This window comes from Schistocerca americana, chromosome 3 (assembly GCF_021461395.2).
Source record: "Schistocerca americana isolate TAMUIC-IGC-003095 chromosome 3, iqSchAmer2.1, whole genome shotgun sequence".
Taxonomy (NCBI): Eukaryota; Metazoa; Arthropoda; class Insecta; order Orthoptera; family Acrididae; genus Schistocerca; species Schistocerca americana.
The window spans coordinates 724,601,338-724,629,146 of record NC_060121.1 but is presented as its reverse complement, the minus strand read 5'-3'; the positions used below and the strand labels follow the sequence as shown (position 1 = coordinate 724,629,146).

At 42.3% G+C, this 27,809-nt stretch overlaps 1 protein-coding gene across 1 annotated transcript in view; it reads left to right on the top strand.

Moving 5' to 3' along the window:
* The window catches only part of LOC124607057 (putative fatty acyl-CoA reductase CG5065), a 308,518-nt gene that overhangs the window by 160,351 nt on the left and 120,358 nt on the right, over positions 1-27,809 (top strand). Inside the window, exon 5 of the mRNA XM_047139233.1 lies at positions 12,399-12,544. Coding sequence (XP_046995189.1) covers positions 12,399-12,544 — 146 coding nt within the window. The remainder of the gene's footprint in view (positions 1-12,398; positions 12,545-27,809) is intronic.

The following is a 27,809-nucleotide window of genomic DNA, read 5'->3' as shown; positions in this document are numbered from 1 at the left end:
GCAAGGATGGATTCCTGAGTGGAAACAGAAGAGAAAAGATCCATAGGAACATGTGTCTGGAAATGTATTGTTGCAATGATATATCATGTTTACAGATAAAAGTTCCTCTGGCCATGTGACATGTTCCTTGTGTGAATGATCCAATAATCAAAAAACAAAGATGATGTGACTTATCGAACGAAAGCGCTGGCAGGTCGATAGACACACAAACAACAGGAGTCATTCCAATCCCGGGATTGGAATGACTCCTTACCCTCTCCCTTAAAACCCACTTCCTTTCGTCTTTCCCTCTCCTTCCCTCTTTCCTGACAAAGCAACCGTTTGTTGCGAAAGCTAGAATTTTGTGTGTATGTTTGTGTTTGTTTGTGTGTCTATTGACCTGCCAGCGCTTTCGTTTGGCAAGTCACATCATCTTTGTTTTTAGATATATTTTTCCCACGTGGAAGGTTTCCCTCTATTATATTGATCCAATAATCATGTTGGGAACAAGATGAGATGGTGTTTGTGTAAGGCCAATCTCATGAAAACGATCAAGAGGCAACATGGCTATGTCAAAATAACCACCCTCACAGATACCAACTACATAACACAATATTTCAAGCTCTTTTTGGACATTTTTGTGATCATGGATCCTGTCAGAGAGACGAACATGCAGAGAGGTGGCAGACTGTGCATACACCAGATTTGGAGGACCGGGTTCTGTCTCATGAGCATTTCCATCTGCTTGACCATACACAAACACCATCATTCGGCTGCTTACAGTATGCTGTGTCTGTCACACACTTTGCAGCACATGAGGAACACTCAGCATATGGTCAGAGGAACTTTCATTCGCCAGCACCATCTTCTGTGGCACTGAACATTTCCAGACACATGTTCATAGGATCTTTTTTCCTCCATTTCAAGTCAGAAATCTGTCCCTGCAGGTTTTGTTGACATTCACCCAATATACAAATTAAAAAGATTTTGCATACTTACAAATAAAATGAAACTTACTTCATGAGATGTCTCCAATGAGCATCAAGTGCTAGGAACACAGAGAAAATATTCTATAACATAGCTTTCTTAGATTAATAGTGCACATACACTGTGGAAATAAATTTATCTTAGTGGGACAATGAAAAGTTAGTCTAAGCATTCAGTCTTATACTTCAAAAATTAAGTCTTATATGTGTAACTTCATAATCCACTTGTCTAGCATTGAGGTGTTGCTTTTTCTACAAGGAAAAAGCTTCAGTTTGATCTTTCAGTGATACTGAAGAATAATTCTCTACTTCCTGATAATGTACAATACCACTTTGTTGTCACCTTGTGAGAAGCTATTCTAAACACTTACAAAAGCCCCAAGAGACAGCTCTGTGAATCAGTCTTGAAGAAACACAACTGGAGTGAGTGTAGTTGGTGGGTATATTCTTTTTTTTTTTTTTTTTCAATTAACAAATGTACAGATGTCTTACAGTTAGTTCGCCTCTGTAACTGAGTGGTCAGTGTGGTTGACTGCCATCTGGAGGACTCAGGTTCGTTTCCCGGTATTGTCAGGATATTTTCCAGGTGGGAGGACAAGAAGAGGGTGTACTCAATCTTGTGATGCCAGTTGAGGGGCTAATTTACTGAGTGGTAGCTGCTCCACTTTGAACAGCTGGGAGAGAAGTGTTTTGAAACCCCACCCCCAAAACCGCATCCAATGAAGGTATTTGCAGAGGCTGACACAGCAACTGGTTGGTGCTGATGTGCCTGTGGACAAAGCTTACATTACATTTAAAGATGTCTGTAACAGACATAATTTGAGTGCAAATGAAATTATGTGATGGCAGAAGAGTAGTTGTAGCTCAACACAAGAGGACATGTAGCAGGGGCAAGGGCAGGCCGCTGCATTGTTGCTTGGCTAATGGAATCCCCCCCAAAAGGCCTTAGCATTAAATTACCCATCTCTGGCTCCACCCTTCCTGCCCCAATGACCAACATCTGTCAGATTCTACCAATCCAACCTTCACCACTATAGTCCTGGAAAACCATATTGGTCAGGCCCAAACCTCCTTGCAATACCTTCTCTCCATCTGTAAAATTCTCCTGCTATGCAATCCCAAATTCCTGGATTCCATAACACACATTGAAGCTCTTGCTGTCAAGGAACTAGAGCAACATGCACAATGCCACCTCCAAAAACTCTCCAACTTGCTCACTTCCTACGCCTGCCTTGGACTACCACTGTACACCACATCTACATCAACCTCCAAACCTCTTCCACAGCCCCTCATAGCTGACAAACCCTGTCTTACAGACCTACTGCATTTACCCCACCTTCCAAAACTCCCTCCCACCACCACACAGAATCCAGAGCCTAAACAGACCTGAAACACAGTAATGAACCTTTCCTTCAAATGCCTTAATCCCAAAGAGATATCAGTTCTTTCAAAAGGATTGCTGTGTTTGGATGCGGGCTGAGTTGACATCCCTTTGCTCCCAGCTACAGGCAGTGTTGGCTTCGGTCACACAGCTTGAGGCTGTAGCCAATGGGCGTCACTGTGGGGGTCCGGATGGGGGTTTGTTGGGGAGGGCCAGCTTGTCCCATGCATCCCCTGATTGGACTACGGCCTTGGCTGCCCGTGATACTGCCCACATTGAGGCTGACCCCTCACCCATGGTAGAGTGGGAGGTCGTCTTGAGATGTGGCAGGGGGCAAAAGACATTCCAGAGGGCTGAACAGAATGCCTCTTCAGTTTGTCTGACAAACCGGTTTCAGGCTCAGTCTCCGGCTGATGTCGATTTTCGGCTGGACATGGCTGCTAGCCGTGTACCAGAGTTTGCCCCTCAGTCTGCAAGATCCGGGCGGTTGCAGAGGGTAGGCTTACTGGTAGTTGGGAGCTGCAATGTCAGGCATGTAATGGGTCCCCTTAAGGATATGGCTGCAAGGGAGGGGAAGAAAACCAATGTGCACTCTGTGTGCATACCGGGGGGAGTCATTCCAGATGTGGAAAGGGTCCTTTCAGATGCCATGAAGGGTACAGGGTGCACCCATCTGCAGGTGGTCGCTCATGTCAGCACCAGTGCCAATGATGTGTGTCACTATGGATCAGAGGAAATTCTCTCTGGCTTGCAGCGGCTATCTGATTTGGTGAAGACTGCCAGTCTCGCTAGCAGGATGAAAGCAGAGCTCACCATCAGCAGCATCGTCGACAGGACTTGCAGTGGACCTTTGGTACAGAGCTGAGTGGAGGGTCTGAATCAGCAGCTGAGACAGTTCTGCAACCATGTGGGAAGCAGATTCTTCGACTTGCGCCACAGGGTGGTGGGGCTTCGGGTTCCGCTGGATAGGTCAGGAGTCCACTGCAGACAGCAGGCAGCTACACAGGTAGCAGGGGTTGTGTCGCATGGACTGGGCGGTTTTATAGATTAGATGGCCGCGAGCAGGTACAGAAAGGGCAACGGCCTCAAAGGGTGTGGGGCAAAGTCAGGACATGCGGGGACCAAGCAGCAATTGGTATTGTAATTGTAAACTGTCGAAGCTGCATTGGTAAAGTACCGGAAATTCAAGCGCTGATAGAAAGCAGCAAAGCTGAAATCATTATAGGTATGGAAAGCTGGCTGAAGCCAGAGATAAATTCTTCCGAAATTTTTACAAACGCACAGACGGTGTTTAGAAAGGATAGACTGCATGCAACTGGTGGTGGCATGTTTGTCATGGTTAGTAGTAGTTTATCCTGTAGTGAAATAGAAGTGGATAGTTCCTGTGAATAATTATGGGTGGAGGCTATACTCAGCAACCAAGCTAGATCAATAATTGGCTCCTTTTACTGACCTCCCGACTCAGCAGCATTAGTGGCAGAACAACTGAGAGAAAATCTGGAATACATTTCACATAAATTTCCTCAGCATGTTATAGTTTTAGGTGGAAATTTCAATTTACTAGATATAGACTGGGACACTCAGATGTTTAGGACAGGTGGTGGGGACAGAGCATCGAGGGACATTATACTGAGTGCACTATCCAAAATTACCTTGAGAAATTAAATAGAGAACCGACTCATTGAGATAACATCTTGGACCCACTGATAACAAACAGACCTGAACTTTTTGATTCTGTAAGTGCAGAACAAGGAATCAGCGATAATAAGGCCGTTGCAGCATCCCTGAATATGGAAATAAATAGGAATATAAAAAAGGGAGGAAGGTTTATCCATTTAGCAAGAGTAATAGGAGGCAGATTTCAGACTCAGTAACAGATCAAAACGAAAATTTCTGTTCCAACACCAAAAATGTTGAGTGTTTATGGAAAAAGTTTAAGCAATCGTAAAATGTGCATTAGATAGGTATGTGCCGAGTAAAACTGGGAGGGACGGGAAAAACCCACCATGGTTCAACAACAAATTTAGGGAACTACTGCGAAAGCAAAGAGAACTTCACTCCAAATTTAAACGCAGCCAAAACCTCTCAGACAAAACAGAAGCTAAATGATGTCAAAGTTAGCATAAGGAGGGCTACACATGAAGTGTTCAGTGAATTCGAAAGTAAAATTCTATGTACTGACTTGGCAGAAAATCCTAGGAAGTTCTGGTCTTATGTTAAATCAGTAAGTGGATTGAAACAGCATATCCAGACACTCTGGGATGATAATGGCATTGAAACAGAGGATGACATGCTTAAAGCTGAAATTTTAAACACCTTTTTCCAAAGCTGTTTCACAGAGGAAGACCGCACTTCAGTTCCTTCTCTAAATCCTTGCATGAACGAAAAAATGGCTGACATCAAAATAAGTGTCCAAGGAATAGAAAAGCAACTGAAATCACTCAACAGAGGAAAGTCCAGTGGACATGACAGGATACCAGTTCGATTCAACACAGAGTATGCGAAAGAACTTTCCCCCTTCTAACAGCCGTGTACTGCAAGTCTCTAGAGGAACGGAAGGTTCCAAATGATTGGAAAAGGGCACAAGTAGTTGCAGTTTTCAAGACGGGTCATCAAGCAGATGTGCAAAACTATAGGCCTATATGTCTGACATCGATCTGTTGTAGAATTTTAGAACATGGTTTTTGCTCGAGTATTGTGTCATTTCTGGAAACCCAGAATCTACTCTGTAGGAATCAACATGGATTCCGGAAACAGTGATCGGGTGAGACCCAACTCGCTTTATTTGTTCATGAAACCCAGAAAATATTAGATATAGGCTGCCAGGTAGATGCCATTTTCCTTGACTTCCGGAAGGCGTTTGATACAGTTCCACACTGTCGCCTGATAAACAAAGTAAGAGCCTACTGAATATCAGACCAGCTGGGTGGCTGGATTGAAGAGATTTTAGCAAACACAACACAGTGTGTTGTTCTCAATGGAGAGACGTCTACAGACATTAAAGTAACCTCTGGGATGCCACAGGGGAGTGTTATGGGGCCATTGCTTTTCACAACATATATAAATGACCTAGTAGATAGTGTCGGAAGTTCCATGAGGCTTTTCACGGATGATGCTGTAGTATACAGAGAAGTTGCAGCATCACAAAATTGCAGCAAAATGCAGGAAGATCTGCAGTGGATAGGCACTTGGTGCAGGGAGTGGCAACTGACCCTTAACATAGACAAATGTAATGTATTGCGAATACATAGAAAGAAGGATCCTTTATTGTATGACTATATGATAGTGGAACAAACACTGGTAGGGGTTACTTCTGTAAAATATCTGGGAGTATGCGTGCGGAACGATTTGAAGTGGAATGATCATATAAAATTAATTGTTGGTAAGGTGGGTACCAGGTTGAGATTCATTGGGAGAGTGCTTAGAATATGTAGTCCATCAACAAAGGAGGTGGCTTACAAAACGCTTGTTCGACCTATACTTGAGTATTGCTCATCAGTTTGGGATCTGTACCAGGTGGGGTTGACAGACAAGATAGAGAAGATCCAAAGAAGAGTGGTGCATTTCATCACAGGATTATTTGGTAAGCTTGATAATGTTACAGAGATGTTTAGCAAACTCAAGTGGCAGACTCTTCAAGAGAGGCGCTCTGCATTGTGGTGTAGCTTGCTGTTCAGGTTTCAAGAGGGTGCGATTCTGGATGAGGTATTGAATATATTGCCCTACTTATACCTCCCGAGGAGATCACAAATGTAAAATTAGAGAGATCCGAGTGCGCACGGAGGCTTTCCGGCAGTCATTCTTCGCGCGAACCATACGCGACTGGAACAGCAAAGGGAGGTAATGACAGTGGCACGTAAAGAACCCTCCACCACACACTGTTGGGTGGCTTGCGGTGTATAAATGTAGATGTAGACTCACTTTTTGCCCCACCCCCCCATTCAATAGTGCACGACTTGTTAAAGACCTTCTTTACTTCTCTCAGTCCCTACAATGGAAACGCTTTTTCGCCACCAACTCTACCAATCCAACTCAACCAAAGACGAATGTTAAACCCTGCCTGGCATAGGTAACTCCTCCATCCAACTGTGATCCACTGCCACTGCTCCCAAATCACTTCCTGTTAACTTTCCAAGGTTTCCTAACTTTGAATGCTGCCTCACCATCATTTCCCAAATCCCTCAACATTTAAACTGCCCTTACATCCATAGAAAGATCCACAATCCACCCACCACTGTTGTTTTTAACAGCAAGGATTACCTGGCAGAAGGACTCCGCACCAGCTATCAGATTCAACCACCCAGAAACCCTGCCACAGTGACCCCATTCCAGAAATCCGGCAGGCTCTCCAGTCTCTCCTCAAATCCTTAGCCTCATCCCAGAACCTCTCACTGGAGTCCAGCTCTGTCTTTACCACTACCATTCCCCGCACTCCTACATTCCAAATGCTCCCTGAAGTCCAAAAATCCAACTACCCAGGATGCCCCATTGCAGCCAGTTACTATGCCCCCACCGAGAGAATCTCTGCTCTCATGGAGCAATCCCCTCAGCGTATTACCCAAAACCTACCCTCATACATAAAAGATAACAACCACTTCCTCCATCAACTCTTCTCAGTTCCTGTTCCTTTACCACATGGTGCCCTGCTTGTCACTATTGGTGCCACCTCCCTTTACACTAACATCCCTAATGCCCATGGCTTCACTGCTATTGAACACACCTTTCCCAATGCCCGACAGATTACAAATGAACCACCTCCTTTCTAGTCACCATGATCAACTATATCCTCACCCACAATTACTTCTCCTTTGAAGACATTACCTACAAACAAATCCAGGATACGGCTATGGGCACCTGCATGGCACCATCCTATGCCAAGCCACTCATGGGCCACCTAAAGGAACCCTTCCAACATCCAGGATCCCAAACCTATCACCTGGTTCAGATTCATTGATGATATCTTTATGATCTGGATCAAGGGTGTGGACACCCTATCTACATTCCTCCAGAACCTCAACACCTTCTCCCCCATTTGCTTCACCTGGTCCTATTCAATCCATCAAGCCACCTTCCTCGATGTTGACCTCCACCTCGAAGATGGCTATATCAATATCTCTGTCCATATCAAATCTACCAACCACCAGCAATACTTCCTCTTTGACAGGTGCCACCCATTCCATACCAAGAAGTCCTTTCCATGCAGCCTAGCAAACCATGGCTGTGTGTCTGTAGTGATGAGCAATCCCTTTTAAACTATACCAAGAGTCTCACTCAGACCTTTACAGATTGTAGCTACCCTCCCAACCTTGTACAAAATCAGATCTCCTGTGAAACTTCCTGGCAGATTAAAACTGTGTGCCGGACCGAGACTCGAACTCGGGACCTTTGCCTTTCGCGGGCAAGTGGTAGAGCACTTGCCCGCAAAAGGCAAAGGTCCCGATTTTGAGTCTCGGTCCGGCACACAGTTTTAATCTGCCAGGAAGTTTCATATCAGCGCACACTCTGCTGCAGAGTGAAAATCTCATTCTGAAGAGATCCCCTGTGCTTTATCTCTTCAGTTACCTAGCACCTCCCAAAGTCCCACCATCCACTCACAGAGGAGCACTCCCCTCGTGACTCAGTACCACCTAGGACTGGAGCAACTGAACTACATTCTCTGTCACTCTGTCAGGGTTTCGACTACCTCTCATCATACCCTGAAATGAAAAATGTCCAACCCACTATCCTTCTCACCCCTCCCACAGTGGTATTCTGCTGCCCAAATAACCCAAACAATATCCTTGTCCATCCCTACACAACCCCTGCCTCCAACTCCTTGCCTCATGGCTCATATCCCTGTAACAGATATAGATGCAAGATCTGTCCCATACTTCCTCCCATCACCACCCACTCCAGTCCAGTCACTAACTTCGCCTATCCCATTAAAAGCCAGGGTACCTGTGAAACCAGTCAAGTGATCTATAAGCTAAGCTGCAATCACTGTGTTGCATTCTATGTGGGCACAACAACCAACAAGCTGTATGTCTGCATGAATGGCCACTGACAAACTTTGGCCAAGAAACAACTGGGCCACCCTGTTGCTGAGCATGCTGCTCAACATGGTGTCCTTCATTTAAATGGCTGTTTCACAGCCTGTGCCATCTGGATTCTCCCCCCAACACCAGCTTTTCTGAATTGCACAGGTGGGAACTCTCTCTGCTGTATATCCTTCATTCTCTTAACCCTCCTGGCCTCAACTTTTGTCAGTCATTGTCCTCATCCATCTAGCTCCTGCCCTGTTGTCATTTGAGCACTACACAGCCCTCTATTCCACTGACACACCCAGTCTTTTTACTCTCTCCTCTTTTTCGCTACCTGCCCCCCCCCCTCCTCCCCACCCTCCATCTAACCTCCCGACTGCACTTAGCTGCCCTACTCTCCACCTTGTCCCTGCACGCAGTCAGCATCACTTTACTGTCCCCACCCCTACCCTGCTATCCTTCCCCCTCGCTGCCCCAGCCTCCTCCTTACCCCCACCCAGTTGTTTCTCTCACAATGCAGTGCTGCTAGCAGTCTGGCTCTAGCTGCCATAGACTGTAGTCGTATGTGTGAGTTGTATTTGCATGAGTATGTGTGAGTGTCTACGTTTTGTATTTTTGAAAAAGGCCTTGTTGGCCAAAAGCTAACTTTCCAAAAGTGTTTTTGCTGTGTCTTTCTGTGACTTAGCATCTCCACTGTAACTTTCCAACAGTCTTATTGCTGTGCCTTTTTGTGACTCAGCATCTCCACTGTATGGCGATTGGCAACCACCTTTTCATTATGAAGTCTTCTTACATTTATTTTGACCACCAAAGTCACCAGAAGACGTGGTAGAAGGTGATACAGCATTTTTTGCATTTGACATATAATGATTGCATAGCTTTTATTGTTTTGACTACTTTTTGCATTACTAATTTTTTCAAAGCCAATTAAATGAAGGCCATGTGAAGCATGAAACCTTTGACCAATGCCTCTGATATCCAGAACATTAACACTTGAAAAATGTTTTCTTATATTTGAGAACTGTTTATTTGCAATTCTAATCTCCCTGTTCACACATAACCATGGTGATAAGTTGTACTAGTGTGGAATGTTTACATACATGACATTTGTCTGTCCCAGATACAGCAAGTACTCTGTTAGTTCTTGGAATGCTACTAATGTTTCATTCCTGTACACATCATTTGAGCCACCAGACAGTATAATGAAATCCTTCAAAAAGTGACTAATTCCCTCTGAATGAATATGTTTCCTTATGTGAGATGGAGATGCACCAGGTTTGACGAAACCTGCTGCCCTCACAGTTTCTGCATTTCAGTTGCACGAGAAGTGATCTCATGCCTGTGACTGTCAGCAAGAATCACAAGCTCCCTCAAGTGATTACAGTCTGAATCATATTGGTGGGTATTTTGAGGTGCAGGAACAGCACCATGTGGAATTTGAATGTCACACTGAGGTTTACAAGTAGTAGTGCTTCCAACAAGAGCTTCTGGAACTTGCAGTATTTGCATATATTTAGTATGATCTACAAAGGCACTGTCATTACTAAGCACTTTAAATTGTTTGTTAGTGGAATACTTGTGGGCCTATTTATGATATCAATACACATATTACACTTCCACATATTTGTAAAGTTCTTGTTTCGTTTCTATGAGCAGTATACCTTTGCACATCGAAAGTGAAAGTTTGTCTCACAGTTTACACATACATTACCACTCTTAGTGATTTTCCTGCAGTTTTCATAGAAGCTATCACATTTGTTTCCACAGGTCCTAGTAGGCCTCACAGTAACTAATACTAACTTGTTGTTTCTTTTATTTTCACATTTCCTGTTTTGCTTTTTGAGTTTGTCACATTTATAATGCTTCTAAAAGCATGGCAATAATCTTGACTTTGCAGCCCTTCTTCTTTAATGTTTTGCCAAGACCATATTCATTACATACACTGATTTCCAAAATTAAAGCAACAGACTGATATTTCCCCATTATGCATCTAATTCACTATAACATCATACAAACTGTCAACCACATTCCATACGATCATGTTCTACACGGAAAATCGCATTCCGGCCAATGGACAACCATGCCAATGATGATGTCAGGGCACCTATGAAATATGGTAGTGTTTGCTGGGTAACCCCACATCTACAATCACTGTGTACACAGTCACAGCATGGTGCAGTATGGCACAGAGAAGATGCGTACCATATTCTCTGTGGTGGAAGGCCATAGAAAGAAAGGAAGTAGGACAGTAACAAACTGATTTGGTCCTATGGCTTAATGTGAATCATTCTGTTGTTTCTCAGATGTGGCAACAGTTTATAGAGACTAAAGCTGTATCCCAAAGACCAGGGCAGGGCTGACCACATGTGACTTCAGAAGAGAAGACCGTTATTTGGCTCCATTGGTATGACATCACCATCTTAGTACTGCAGGGCAACTGCCATGTGAGCTCACAGCATCCACTGGACATGTTGTATCAAGCCAGTGTGCAGAAGGCTTTGGTAGAGTGGCCTTTATTATTGGGGACATGCTGTTTGTCTACCTCTGATGCATCTTCACAGTAGGAAACGTCTAGAATGGAGTCATCAACATGCTACCTGGGCAGTCGAACAGTGGGACAATATTGTTTTCATAGATGAGTCCCAATTTAGTTAGGAGAGAGATTCACAATAGATTCGCATCTGGAGGGAATGTGGAGCATAATTTTTGGATCAAAACATTGTGGAAAGAGACCATGATTAAGGAGGATCCCTAATCATGTGGACAGGGATTATGTTTACCACTCAAACTCCTCTTCATGAAGTTGTGTGGGTGAATCAGCAAGGTTTAATTGCTGTCAGGTATTATGAGGAGATCATGAGACCTCATTTGTGGTTGTTGCAAAGTGCTGTGGGCCCAGGCATCGTATTGATGGATGTTAATGCTCAAAATCATAGAGCACAGGTGGTTGATGTTTTCTTGGAAATGGAAAATACTGCATGAATGGCATGGCCTGCTCACTCTCCCAATTTGAATCCCATAGAAAATCTCTGGCATGCACAAGGGAGACAGCTTGCATCACATCAGCATCCACCAACCACTCTCCAAGACTGCGAGTAGCTCTGCAGGAAGAATGGACTTTTGTACCTCAGCATGAGACTGATGACATCATTCACAGCACGCCCCATTGTTGTTTGGCCTGATTGCTGCCAGAGGTAGTCACATACCATACTGAGCACATTAACCAGTTGCCAGAATGCGTGTGCAAATCTGTTAAGTTGGAAAAAATGAAGAACATTTTTGTCTGCCATTATGCATGTTACAGTTGTTTGCGTTCTATATCTTTTTTTTAACGTTTTTCTACTTTACTATCACCTGTTTAAACTGTTTTGTGGCAAAATAAATGCTTCTTCTTCATCTTCTTCTTCTTCTTCTTCTTTCTCAAATTTGACTTATCCTATATTCAGTACAGTATTTAAGCATGTAATGAATCCAGTGGATGAAATAAATGAAATGAAATGACTCCTCCAAAGTTGAATTAACTGGTCAAAGTCATATGAATGCAAAAGAAAAATGTGCTGCAAACAAGACAACTTTTTATTACATTTTTAATCCCTACACAGATTAATACTTTCTTGTGCATGAGTTTCTAGAATTAAATCACATGCTCTTAATTTTCAGGCGCTGTATTTTCAGTGTCTTATTCCTTTTTTTCCTCTGAAGTCATTGATACCAAAAATCACCTAATTTTAGTGTAATTACAGTTATTCGATGGTTCAATCCCACGTCCGGCCATCCTGATTTAGGTTTTCCGTGATTTCACTAAATCACTCCAGGCAAATGCAGGGATGGTTCCTCTGAAAGGGCACGGCCGACTTCCTTCCCTAATCCGATGAGACCAAAGACCACGCTGTCTGGTCTCCTTCCCCAAACCAACCAACCAACCAACAGTTATTCGATCTTAGCATAACTTAAGTACTTGTTTGAATCCAAATAATTCACCAAAGACACTGTATTAAAATATAATATATGACTCTCTTTTCCCTCTAACAGGTAATAGTTCATTTATCAACAGCATTCTGCCACTGTGAACAAGAGGTGCTAGAGGAAAAAATTTACCCACCACCTCATGATCCACATGATATCATGCATTTAGTCCAATGGCTGGATGAAGAATCTCTTGCTTCCATCACACCAAAGTGAGTAGCACAAAAGTAAATACATCATTATCCAAAAGTGACTGTCTTGTACAATTTCTTTGTCCAGCTATTTGTAAAATACAGTGCTGTTGTGTCTCTTAAAGTTATTTGTACAAAACTTGTCATTGAAGTTATTGAATTTTAACTGGATGATGTCACCAGTTATACAAGATTTAGGAAAAGCTTTAGACAATTTTAAGGTGTATTGGAGTTAGTCTTCCTTTTTCTTTCTTTTATGCATGCCTTGTACCGCAGTTTTCACAGGGTCAGCATTCCTACAGTCGGATTTGGCATGGTTAATTTAAAGGGGTGGCTGCATAGCCCTTGCTGCCACCACCCCATACTCCCGGGATGGAATCAGTTTATCCCAGCTGTCAGCGTCTAGTGTAAACCATGAAAGAGTGCAAATGTGTTACAAATGTCTGTGAGTCGTGTAACTGAGGCGGGATGTGGGGAACAGCCCGGTATTCACCTAGTGGAATGTGGAGAACCGCCTAAAAACCACATCCAGGCTGACTGGCACACCGACCCACATCACGAATCCACTGGGTGGATTCGATCCAGGACCAGTGCACCTACCTGAGTCCAGGAAGCAGTACATTAGCACTCTCAGCTAACCTGGTGGGTCCGTGTATTGGAATTAGTGTTTTTAAATATTTTCATACTATTTATGAGGCAGCACAATTATATGTTCTTGCTAAGGTGAGTTACCACAACTACAACATTTGAAATCCGGACCTATAAATATAATAGGGCATGTGTGGGTCCATTATTCTTCCCAAACACCTAGATTGATTTCAACCAAATTTGGCACACGAACAGCACACTTCACGAATATCAGCTCCCGTAAAAGTGGAGATATGGGAAAAAAATGTTTTTTACAGCATATGATGTGTACGCTGCCCTTTACAACAGGCGTTTTGTGCAAAGTAGTATCTGCCTGCTTCATCGACCTGCTTTGCTGTCAGTCTGTACATCAGGGGCAGGATACAGTTTTCCGGACCCCCACATAAACTGCCCAGCACATTGCTTTGTTTTGCCGTCCTGTTTTGCCAGGGCTATACTTGTGACAGGCACAGCAGGAATAAGGTTGAGATGGATAGAGGAGGGGATGGGCAGAGAGAGAGGGGCAGAAGGTGTGATGTAGAAGGCAGGTGAAGGTGTAGAGAGGTAGTGGGTGGGTGGAAAAAAGAGGGGAGGGAGGAGGAGGCTGTGGTGAGAGGCAGGGGGAGAAAGATACATGGTCAGAGAGAGGGGGCAGAGGAGATGGACAGATAGAAGTGGGAGGATGAAATGGACAGGGAGACAGGAGGAAGAAGAGATGGACACAGTGAGGAGTGAGGAGGGGAGAGATGGACACAGTGAGGAGTGAGGAGGGGATCAACAGAGGGAGAGGAAGGGACAGAAGGAGATGGACAAAGAAAAAGAGGAGTGTGGGGGGAAAGGGGGGAAAGGGCTGGTCATAGAGAGGGGGAGGAGGATATGGTCATAGTTAGGGGAGGAGTAAATAGAAATTGATAAGGAAAGGATGAGGTAGTGAAGATGAACACAGGGAGGTGGGAAGGAAAAAATAGACAGAGAGACCATGGAAAGAGAGGTTGACAGAGAGATGGTGGTTGAGAAGATTGACCAACTCTTGCTATACATATTACATGGAGCATATTCCATGGGAAAATACACTCCAGCAGTCAATACAGTGTTGGTAAAGCTTTAGACAATTTTCAACTTTGAAGTGCTGTACACTTCATTTACAGATTGGAATAAATGAATGCTCCACATCCTCTGCATTGAGAGATTTGGGAGAAAGAGGTGACAGCAGGGGGAGGAGGAGATGAATGCAGTATATGTGTCAACATGTATGCGGGCGAAATCATGGGGAATAGGCTCGTCTGTATCTATTGTATTGGTGCATAACTTCATAGTGTTTTTGTTTTGTATGTAGATATTCCAGTTGTTATGGGTTTATATATAGATGGTCATTTTTTATTTGTAGTTTACTGTTGCTATTTGAATGAACATATTGTCATTTTGTCATTTGGGAATAGTGAGTAAGGCTGTGGATGCCATAAAATGGAGTGCCAAGTGGAGAAATCAGAAGATTTCTGATGTATTCTTCTGTTTGAGTTCAATAGAGGGATGACAGCAGCACAGACAGCCAGAAGGTGTGTTCAATATGTGTGCTGAACGTGGGCAAAGCCTTGAGGAAATGGCTAAAATATATGTTATGTGTGTAAATCCAGCATTTCCTTTTAAACCACTGGATTGTGTTCAACTGAATTAGGCACAAATACTGCTTGCCCCATGAGAATCAGCTCTGTGAGGGTTAGAAGCTCCCAGCTCCCATATGATCAAAAATACAGCCAAAAACTAGTTTTTCAGCTCCTAATGTGTACACAAAGATGAGCAGTACAGAAGTACTACGGAATGAAGAAATATGCTTGTAGTTCTCTAAGGCTGTAGATATTGCAATAAGAAATAGCTCAGTAGACAGTTCAGTTGAAGAGAAATGGACATCTCTAAAAAGGGCAGTCATAGAAGTTGAAGAAAAAAAAAAAAACACATAGATACAAAGAAGGGTAATTGCGAAGAAACCATGGGTAACAGAAGAAATATTTCAGTTGATAGGGCAAAGATGGAAGTACAAAAATGTTCACAGAAATTCAGAAATATAGACATACAAGTCACTGAGGAATGACATAAATAGGAGTGCAGGGAAGCTAAGACCAAATGGCTGCATGAAAAATGTGAAGAAATCAAAAAAGAAATGGTTTTTGGAAGGACTGACAGCATATAGGAAAGTCAAAACAATGTTCAGTGAAATTAAAAGTAAGGGTGGTAAAATTAAGAGTGTAACAGGAATTCCACTGTTAAATGCAGATGAGAGAGTGGATAAGTGAAAAGAGTATGTTGAAGGCCTCTATAGGGGGAGGACTTGTCTGATCCGATACAAGAAGAAATAGGAGTCAATAGGGAAGAGAGAGGAGATCCAGTATTACAATCAGACTTTAATAGATCTTTGAAAGACTTCAGATCAAGTAAGGCAGAAGGGATAGATAATATTCCATCATAATTTCTAAAATCATTCAGGGAAGCGGCAACAAAATGACTATTCATGTTGGTATTTAGAATGTATGAGTCTGGTGATATACCATCTGACTTTTGGAAAAATATCATCCACACAATTCTGAAGACTCCACAAACAGCTTAATAGCTCATGAATCCAAGTTGCTGACAAGAATAATATACAGAACAATGGAAAAGAAAATTGAGGATGTGTTAGATGACAATCAGTTTGGCTTTAGGAAAGGTAAAGGCATCAGAGAGGCAGTTCTGATGTTGTGGTTGATAATGGAAGCAAGACTACAGAAAAATCAAGACACTTTCATAGGATTTGTCAACCAGGAAAAAGTGTTAGACAACGTCAAATGGTGCAAGATGTATGAAATTCTGAGGAAAATAGGGGTAGAGATAGGGAGAGATAGGTAATACACAACATGTACAAGAGCCAAGAGCATGAGTGGAAGAATGAATGAAGTGCTTGAATTAGAAAGGGTGTGAGACAGGCATGTAGTCTTTTGCTCCTAGTGTTCAGTCTGTACATCAAAGAAGCAGTGATGAAAGTGAAAGAGAGTTTCAAGAACGGAATTAAAATTCATGGTGAAAGGATATCAGTGGTAATATTTGCTGATGACATTGCTATCCTGAGTGAAAGTGAAGAAGAATTACAAGATCTGCTGAATGGTTTACTCTCAATCCATATTCTGAGAGCAGAATATAGATTGAGTGTAAATCGTAGAAAGATGAAAGTAATGAGAAGTAGTTGAAATGAGAACAGCAAGAGGTTTAATATAAGGATTGATTGTCACAAGATAGATACCTGGGCAGCAAATTAACCAATGACTGATGGAGCAAGGAGGACATCAAAAGCAGACCAGCATTGGCAAAAAGGGCATTCCTGGCCAAGGGATGTCTGTTAGTATCAAATATAGGCCTTAATTTGAGGAGGAAATTTCTGGGAATGTACGTTTGGAGCACTGCATTGTGTGGTAGTAGACTTGGACTGTGGGGAAACCAGAACAGGAGAGAATCAAAACATTTGAGATGTGGTGCTATGGATGAATGTTGAAAATTAGGTGGACTGATAAGGCAAGGAAATAGGTGGTTCTGTGCAGAATTGAAGAGGAAAGGAGAATATGAAAAACATTGACAAGAAGAAGGGACAGTATGATAAGGACATCTTTTAAGGCATCAGGGAATTACTTCTATCTTACTAGAGGGAGCTTTAGAGGGTAAAAGCTGTAGAGGAAGACAGAGATTGGAATACATCCATCAAATAATTGAAGATGTAGGTTGCAAGTGCTACTCTGAGATGAAGAGGATGGTATAGGAGAGAAAATTATGGCAGGCCACATCAAACCAGTTGAAAGACTGATGACTAAAAAAAAAAAAAAAAAGTAGGCTGCCCTGCACAACAGGCATGTTGTGGGAGTAGTATCGGCCTACTTTATTAACCTGTTTTGCAGGAACCACATGAGCAAATGTCATTGGCAGAGGGAAGACTGAGATGGATTGAGGAAGGGATGGTGAGAGGGGGGACAGTAGGGGATGGATAGGGAGAGAGGAGTCAGGAGGGGATGGACAAAGTGGGGGAATTAAGAGGGCTTAGACAGAGAGAGGAGGAGGAGATGAGAAACAAAGAGAGGGAGGAAGGAGGGAAAAGACAGGTAGGGAATGGGGAGAGATGGGCAGAGGGACAAGGGGGGAAGGAGATGGACAGAAGGATGGGGGAAGAGGAGTTGCTTAATGAGGGGGGGAGGGGGGGTCAGGAGGAGATGGACTGAGGGAGGATGGGGAAAAGATGGACAGAGATACGGGGGAAGGAGGAGCTGAACAAAAAGAGAAGGGAGGAGGAAGAGGTGGGCAGAGAGATAAGGGAACTACGGAAATGGGTGGTGGTAGGTGGGGAGGAGGTCATGGTCAGAGACAAGGAAACAGTTGCAGGGAGGTGGGAAGGAGGACATAGATGGTAGAGGGACAGATGGACAGTGAGACAGGGGAGGAAGAGGTGGGCACACACAGGGTGAGGATAGGACGAGGGGGGACAGTATGTGAAGAACAGTTAGGGAGAGTGGGAGCAGGAGGAGGTGAACAGAGGGACAGGGATGGAAGAGATGAGTACACACGCAGTGAGAAAGGGAGAGGGGGTGCGGCAGGAGAAGGTGGACACAGAGACATGGGTGAAAGAGATGAGTTGAATCACAGTGAGGATAGCCAGAGTGGGACAAGTGATGGCCAGATAAGGAAAGTGGAGGCAGGAGGAAAGAAACAGACAGAGGGAGGGGGGTTATCAAAATTTAAATGAGTTTGAATGTGGTGTTACAGTCAATACACAAACGATGGGACACAGCATCTCCAAGGTAGCAATGAAGTGGGGAGTTTCCCATACAAGCATTTCACAAATGTACTGTGAATGTCTGAAATCTGCTAAAACATCAAATCTTCAACATTGCTGCAGCCGGAAAAAGATCCTGCAAGAATGGGACCAACGACAACTGAAGAGAATTGTTCAGTGTGATAGAAGTGCAACCCTTCCACAAAATGCTGCAGATTTCAGTGCTGGGCTATCAACAAGAGTCAGCATGTCAACCATTCAATGAAACATCATCGCTATGTGCTTTTGGAGCCGAAGGCACACTCGTGTACCGTTGGTGACTTATGACACAAAGCTTTACGCCTCACCTGGGTCCGTGAACACTGATATTGGACAGTTGATTACTGGAAACATATTGCTTGGTCAGACAAGTCTCATTTCAAATTGTATTGAGCAAATGGACATGTATGGGTATGGTGACATCATTAATCCATGGACCCTGCATGGCAGCAGGGGACTGTTCAAGCTCATAGAGGCTCTGTAATGGTGTGGGGCATATGCAGTTGGAGTGGTATGGGGCCCCTGACACATCTAGATAAGACTCTGGATAGTGACACGAACGTAAGCAAATTGTCTGATCACCTGCATCCATTCATGTCCATTGTGCATTCCGCCAGACTTGGGCAATTCCAGCAGAGTGATGCGACACCCCACATGTCCATTGTGGCTCCAGGAACACTCTTCTGTGTCTAAACACTTCTCTGGCTACCAAACTCCCCAGACATGGACATTACTGAGCGTATCTGGGATGTCTTGTAACATGCTGTTCAGAAGAGATCTCCACCCCCTCATACTCTTACGGATTTATGGACAGCCCTGCAGGATTCATAGTGTCAGTTCCCTCCAACACTACTTCAGACATTAGTCAAGTCCATGCCAGGTCATGTTGCAGCACTTCTGCGTGCTTGCGGGGGCCCTAAACAATGTTAGGCAGGTGTACCAGTTTCTTTGGCTCTTCAGTGTAGATGGAAATGATAGTTGAAAAAATCAGTGACAGTGAAAGTTTGAGCAGGCTTGCAAGCATGCTTAGTCAGCCTAACAGTTAAGTGACTGGTTTTGGTAAGCAGGGAATCTGGGTTCAAATCCAAATCTGGCACAAATATTTCATTGTCACTGCAGATTAAAAAGTAGATAAACAAAGAAAAGGTATGATCAGAGTGTCACTGTGTAAGCACATTAATCTTGTTCCTAACAAGTAAGGTAGAACAACAAACATTATACAAATTGCTTGAACAATCATTGTAAATAATTCAGGAGTTACCTTTACTCCTAAATTAAATGCATCCTCCGCCAACTTTCAATTACCACACTTACATTTGTGTCACTGCCATTAAAATAGATGCATGAGTGAATGGTAAACAAATTACTACCCTCTTTTCACATACATACTGTTTAAATGTGTGGCATACAGTTACCTGACTGCCACAGACATCTTTGCCTTTCAGGGCAGGCAGAACCCACTCATTATGGGACTGTGCCATTTCTGGTGCTGCATTAAAATCATGTTATCTGCTCTCAGTGGGTAGTAGGAGGAACACTGTGGCCAAATTGTTAGCTCTATCAACTGCAGCTTGTTGCTTCTCAGTCTCAATCAATGTTCTCCCATTGACAGATGATCCCACACCTCAAATTACCATAATGGGATAGTTATTGTGGCACAGTATCCCCACCAAGCATCCTTATCCACGTCAGCTGTTGTTACATTTCCATGAATTTCCACGTCTTAGTTCCCATCAGAATGGCACCTTCCTCTTCTGACACTGTAGGCAGAGAATGGTGTCCTAGATAATCTGGACATTTTACCTGCTAAGTATATATCATGGATACCAGTAACCTAAAAGGTATCTTGTAAATTGGAATAGTAATTTGGTGCCACATTTGCAACTCATTTTTTCCAGTGACTTCCCTATAGCATATTACTTGGCACTGAAAACTGTGATTTCTTTGAATAATCATAGCTAGAGGACAAATTCCACCATAGAGCAGCTGACTGTGTTCCTAATTTAGACCCATCAGTATAAACTACAACGTGCTGTTGGGGACTTAGAAACAGCATCTATTGTGCAAAATTCTGTTCCTTTGATAAGTCTAAAATAATCATTGGGTTATGTTTCCTAGGCATGATTGATTAATGGTGAATTTTCTGGTGTACATTCAAAAGCACATCATTAATTCTGGTTTCCTTATCAAACAAATCATGCTAATGAGAACACAAAATTTCCTCCTTGTTTGTTGTTAGGTCATAATTTTTTTTTCCACTTCAGAGTGAACAACAGTGTGGAATGCTAATGGCTCTGGGGTTGGTAGTAGGCTACATGTATAAAACACCATGAGAGACCACTGCCTCATCACATAAATTGGAAATCCAACTGGTCTTAAATACTACTGTTACCAGCCCTTCCCTGCCCTGATGAATGGAGCTGATTATTTTCAAATGTGGTGGCATTGCTGAGCCATAAAAAATGTACACATATTCAAAACAGGTGGAAATAAAGGCCAAGTAGAATTTGAGGATAAATGCTCAGTCTTGTGACTGAGACATTTCAAGGTGCCAAATGCTTCTAGATCTTTGTCATTTATGTCCAATAGGTGCAGCAACCACTTTAGCCTCTTATCAAAAGTGAGATTCACTAAACTTAATGAATTTTTGTGGTACATCCAAAAAGCAACAGGAACAATTAAAACAGTAAAAACTACATTTCTTTAATGAAATCTTCTAATCATCATTTTAAACAGATGGGAGATCATTAGAAAGCTGGAGGAGGAATAGATTGTAGCTATAGTGTCAACAAATAATAAATGAGCTATGGACAGTACACTTAATTGGGATATGACACTATTGATTACTATAGTAACAGAGTCACACTTGGAACTGGTCATGGAGGTACACTGTTCTCTAATTTGAGTCTCTTGAAGTACCAGTGTATCTAAAAAAAAGCACATCCATAGCAAGGACCACATGAAGGTGGGTAGGATTATCTGGAAGACTCATATTTTGAAACGCTACTGCTGATATTGTCACATCAAAAACCACAGTCAAGTCTGAATCTGAAGGCAGGGTCCTCATTGAAGTATAACACTTAAAACTGAAGGTACATTTGTTACTGACTCCAGTGCACAGCCAGAACAGAACTGATCTGTATGGAGAGTGCAGCTATTTATACAAACATGGAAAATTCCAGGATGTTGGTGTTTATGCAAACATTGAATATTCCATGACATACAAGCATTAGATATTTCAAGAACCTTCCCGAAATTATAAATATGAAATAACAAATAACTGCTGGTGACCCAGTTTGAACTGGTGACACACAGCATGCAAACTGGCAACACTAACTGCTACACCACACTGCATGCACCACAGCTCTCAGCATTGCTCCCTCTCCTGGAGAAACAGCAACCCGCTGTTTCAGATGCCTGCATTGGGGCCAACTACAGCTTCCTAGATCTAGATCGTGTCAGTGGCAGAGATGGCAGATTCTTGTGTCCTGAATGAATTGTTACATGCTCTTCAGTATCATGAACATCAAAGGTAGCACCTCCCATTGAAACTTTGCAATCATCGAGTCAGTCTCCAGTTTCTTTGAACTTCCCACCATCAGTCTGCATCTTTGGACAGCAGTAGAGCTTTGTCTGGAGGATATGAGCGATATCTTTTATCTTCTTAATGAAGGGACATGATCCTACTTCATATGTGAAGCCCAGCAAATGATGAAGGATATGATATGGCCCAAAGTAGCACTTTAGTATCTTTCCAATAGTCCTACTTTCTGTACAGGCATAAAAGTCCAAACTATGTCTCCTGCATTGTACCTCACTGGTCAGTGCTTGGCATTATAGCATTCTCGGTCCAAATTCTGTGCACCCAAGGTTCGCATGTGAGCCAGTTATATTCCTTCCATGGTCCTGGGACGTGATGAGCTGTTTAATGTAGTCATCCTGAGTACTGTCCAATTGAAATGGGAACAGGATACACATTGTTGTTTCGGCCACAGAATTGTTGAGCAGAAAGTATTGTGTGAAGCATGTAGTGTCCTGCTTTGCTGTGTTGTGTATGAATTACAGGGCTGGCAGTAATGTATCTCAATCTCTCTGTTCAACATCAGTATACATTGAGATCATATCTGCCAGTGTCTTTTGAAATGTTCTGTGAGGCCATTCATCTGTGGGTGGTAGGAGTTGTTATCTGATGGGTGTGTCACAATAGTCTTGACTGAATAACTTTTCCACAATCAGAGATCGTCACAGGGGTGCTCCATGCTTCAAAATAATGTATTTTGCAAGTTGCAATTTCTGGAGCTTTGACAGTTTCCACAGCTATAATGACAGCTTAGTGGATGAGGTAGTCAGTGCAGACTATTATCCATTGATTCCTTTTTGTCAGCTTTGATAACCTCTCCAGGAGGTTGATTCCAATATGGTGGAGTGACACTGCTGCAGGTGGTTTTGATACCAGATGTGCTGAAGGCAGTTGTGAATGTACTTTCATCATTGGCATTCCTTACAATGGCTTACACAGAGTCTAAAGTATTGATAGAGACCTAGCCATTAATATGTGCATCTGATTTTGTTTACAGTCTTCATGAATCCCAGGTTACCAGACATTGGAGAGTCTTAAAAAACTTCATGATAGATGACCATAGATGAGCTGGGATAACACTGGAATTCTCCTTTGGGCAGCTACTCCCCTTGATGGCTTCTATGGTTTCCAGCTGTGCTGTATCTTCCATCTGTTTGGTGGTGATGTCATTTAATGCAGCAATGACTAAGAATTCATCCACACTGCTGTGTGCTGCCAAATGATTCCTTGAAAGGCAGTCAGCATCATTACATTTGCATGCAGTTTGGTACTGAAGCCTCAGTTCCCATCTCACTGTAGTCCTGTACCCTCAGTGCTCATCTCGTCAGTTGGCCTGACGGATCCTTCAGGCAAGTCTGTCACTAGAGGGAATAATATTTCATCACAGTGGTGAATGATTCACCAAGTAAATAGGGAGCGATACACCACTTCTTTGACATCCTCTATTACCTCCTGGTGTATGGGGTCAATATTCACAGCCACTATCTCTTGTGTACTTCATCAAATATTTCTGTCTGTCTACACTGCAGTATATCTATCCTTACTATCTGGCAAATGAGAGAGGTGAGCTCATGGCAATCTTCCGCAACTGCCACAGAAACCAAGTTCAGTAGTCAATCATCTCTCTTTTGTCTGACTCTTTTTCTATTGCATTTCCTCAATTTACTGGCGCTATAAAGACTCCTTTCTTACTAGGCTAATTACTGTTTAGCTCTACAGGGCCTTTATACTGAAATGTTTCCCCACACCACCTACTATTGTCTTTCTATGTGTGTGAGTAACTGTATGTTCACTGTTGTGGGTAAATACATACAGCGTACACAGGGCGGTGTGTGAAACTGATAGCGATTACACGCTTCCGCTGTTGTAGAAATCTGCTCCAGATGCTGCAGATACCATGTTGAGCTGAAAGTGGTAACCAAAGTACGGAGAAATATTCTTCGGGGCTCTGTTGCATAGCAATCAGATTGCTTTCAGTTCTGAGAAATGTCCAGTTACTATTGCGGATTTGAATGATCCATGAAGTGACTTCTTTTCCGAAGAAAACATCGAACTATGTCACTAGAACTGAACGCTCCCGTCGGAACTGTTCTCAAGCTGGTGTTTATTAGTGAATCACAATAGCAGTATATCGCTGGGTGTGTAATAAGACGTACCTTCTTGAAATGAACAATATTTTATTGTTCTATTAACTGATTTCCTTCCATATACACTTATATTTTACAATGTGAATCAAAAACTCGCAATGGAGTCGATTTTTTACATCACAAGAATGGCTCTCCTCTCCTAAAAATTACTCTTAACAAGAACAAAAAAAACTCTATGTCCTAAGTATAATTATGTGAGCACTGAACCGCCACAGAGTAATAAACAATATCTTTGTCTCTCTCTCGCACTGTCTCGCAAGTTACGCTGCATGATACATCGTAGCACCACATGATGACTTCCTCTGTTGTTTGACATTGTTTACCAGAAAAGCTTTGTACATTTCTTCTGTGACACCTTTCATCAAGTTTGAGGTCTTGTGTCATTTTTCGATTTATGATTCAGCACTGGGCCAATACATTTTGTATGTATGACTGTGTCATTTTGCCATTAGGTTGGGCCCAGCTCTTCAACTGATCTCCTGCTAAGCATACTTGTTACTGATTGTTGCTGAATCTTTTCTTTAATTTGTCCTGGAATTGGTCCCAGCTATTGAGCTTCTCTTCATTGTTCTTGAACGACTGCTAGGCTGCACCATCCAGGTAAAGGTAACACACATGCAAATTACATCATGTCATCCCACATGTCGTATTTGGCTAAATCCTTTAAGCAATTTTGTTGGTTCCTGACCAGTATATCTGGAAACCACTGAGGGATGTCTGATGTGTAGCTGACTTGCTATTGCTTTGGAATTTGTCTGTATCCTCTTAAGAATGATGTACTACCTATAAACCCATTCCTGTCCAGCTAAGTGACAGCTTTTATGTTGCGTAATTGTAGCCTAGGCGATGAACGTGTTTTGGAATTAAAATATGCCTGTTCTAAATAATATTAACCTGAATAATAACTGTATAGCCTAGTAGCCAGTCTACTCTGCCCAAAATAGACATTTCTCTCAGATATCATTTATTTATAAAAAGTAGTCAGCAGTCTTTTCAATAAATCAAGTAAATTGTAATTAAAGCTGATTAGAAGTGTAATAATTAGTCTTTTCCTTGATGATAATCAGCAACTCTGCATCATTCTGTCTGTATTCTATAGCCCATGCATGCTGCATGTAACACTGTAATTAAATTAGTTGGGATAATATATCAGATCATCTCTGAAATCTGATTCTGTAGTGACTGACCATGGACCATCAATAATTACCAAACCAAGTAAAAGAGCTGTTCCAGTGATGAAATTAAAACACAGAAACCCAAAAGTACTTTACATTCTCACTCCTTTTATAAGGTAGACAGTTTATTCTTCTTAATACTCTTGAGTATAAAATTATAAAGTACTTCATTTTTTGTCAGACATTGAATAATGAATAATAGCAGACAGTAAATCCCTCTGATCAGTTAGTGCACATGACTGCTACAACACTGATTAAGTAATCTCTGGCATATGAAATCCATGATATTTTATATGGTCTTGGTGGGAGCAAGAAACCTTATATTTCCAAAGTGTTTCTGCTGCCATTCCCTGTTCAATCTCCTATGGCTGAAGGCCAATTGCAAAGCTTTCATTATATCCTTTGGTGAACAGTTCAGGAAAGGTTTTTGCTTTTGTTATTTCATGGTGAATTATTACATTTCTTAAAATACAGTTGCATTGCTCAGGATTGGAATCTTTGTCTCCAGGATAATTAATTTGCTTCCCAATTGAGGAATGGCTCAAGGAAAAGCCTGGAAAAACCCAAGTGGAGGCTAAAATCCACAGTCACCCAATTGCTACATTAATGCTATTTACAGTTAAGTGTATCAATACTCAGTAATTAATTAAACCAGTTGTAGCATTAGGCATGAGTAGAGGCTGCAATGTGGGTTGTGTACATGTTGGTAAGAAACCTTTATATAATGACAATTTCTTCTGCTCTTGATGTCAGTCATTGCCTATGCGTGACATCAGAGTGATGTCAGCTCTGTTGGCAGTGTGTGAATGTTGAGATGATATAGAGCAAGAGCCAAGCCAGTGAAGTGTGTCAGCAGATGTTGAATGATGGTAAAAGCTAAATCCCTCTGAAAGAAAAGATGGCTTGGGAAAGCATCATCCAACATTGATGGTGGGATACGTGAAACATTTGTATAATGTAATGAGACAAGGTCAATGTTAAAATTTCTGAAATAGAATGGATTGGTACACAACAGTTGGTACAATATTGTTCAGTTGACAGTTGCTGTCATCCAGTGAAATTCAGAAAAAGCAATCAGAAACATTACACACATATTCAGTTAGTTATATCTATTTAACACTGACTCCTCAGCATTTGTAAACTCAAGGGATTTGTTACCTCTATAGTTCAGATGCTGAGCAGCCATCTTCAAGAGCCCAGTGCCATGTGCCACACTAAAACCTTAAATCTTTTGTTGAGAAAAGGTGCTGTAGATCAGCAATCCATAGTAGATCAGCAATCCATAGTAGATCAACAGTCCATATCTGTGGAGTCATATTGTTGCCGAGCAGTGCAGTCACACAAGGCGCTAGATTTGAAGCAGTTTGTGTGCATTTCATTTAAGATGTTTACATGATACTTATATATAGTGTTCACTATCCATATTCAGGGTTCACAACATGCAATCAGATCTGCACCACATTTTCCATTCTGTTAACACAGAAGCAAATGTATCTGCAGGTCATGTTAATTTAGTGACTCTTTATGCCCTTTGACACTGATACAGTATTCAAAGGTCAACAGCTTCTCAATCCCAGTAGAGTTCAGTTGGCCAGTGAAACTCATTAGGTCAAGACCAGTGATGCAGTACAGGACCAGATTATGTATGACTAGGCAGGTCCTCTCTGTGGTTGCATTTTGAAGCTTAATTTTGAATTGTGTCTGCATTTTTACATTTTGAGAATGTCCTTCTACAGATATGCTAACTTTGCAGCTACTTGCAAGAAGTGTGGGTACTTTTACTTGTTCTGTTATTCCTTTGAATAAAGTAGATGAGAGTGCACTTACAGCCAAACCTGTATCTAAGTCCACCGTCACCTGTTTCTCCACTATTTCTGCATTTATTGCTGCATGTGTTACAGCCAAGTTATTTATCTTTCATATATTTATATCTTGGGCCAGTTTTTCTCTTATATTAACACCATCATTGTATCTCAGCATTTGAACTAATTTGACACAGTCCCCAGTGCTATCCATGACAGACACATTGTAGCCAGGTGTGGTCACATCTAGTTTCCCTGTTCATGGTGTATAGGCTGACAGTTGTCTTCCACCACCTCATTAACCACAGGGGGTTGACTTTGCCAGTCTGAAAATTGGAAATGTGTGGTAATATCTTATGGGACCATACTGCTGAGGTAATCAGTCCCTAAGCTTACACACTACTTAATCGAACTTAAACTAACTTATGCCAAGGACAACACAAACATGCTCAAGGGAGCACTCAAACCTCAAACGGGAGGAGCCACATGGACTGAGGCAAGATGCCTCAGACTGCTCGGCTACCCCGCGTAACTTGCCAGCCTGAGTTATTCTGCTGCAGCAGTTGGCCAGTCGGCCAAAGACAATTGTTATTTGATACATTATAACCTACATTGTAGTGTTGCTCCTGTCTTTTGTTTTTAAATTTTTCTTTATTGTTTCTGTGGCCTTGGAAATTATTCCCACACTATTTGTTTGATACATCTTGTGTCATATCATTCCTAGTCCTATGATACTCTTTGTTCATGTTAAGTGATTGATTGTTGTGCTGACCTGATCTACTCACCTGTTTAATAGCTAATGTCATTTACATGCTTCAGTCTTCATGCAAAAGGTTGATTGCATCAAGAACAGTCAGGAACTCTTTGATGGTTGATCAGATACATGGAAAGATTTCTCCAACTGGGACATTCTCCACTAGTGTTTCAATTACCTCTGGTCGTGCCCTGAAATGAGAAATGTCCTACCCACTATCCTTCCCACCCCTCCTACCGTGGTATTCTGCCATCCACCGAACCTACACAATATACTCGTCCATCCTTACACAATCCCTGCTCCCAATCCCTTACTTCATGGCTCATACCCCTGTAATAGACCTAGATGCAAGACCTGTCCCATACATCCTCCTACC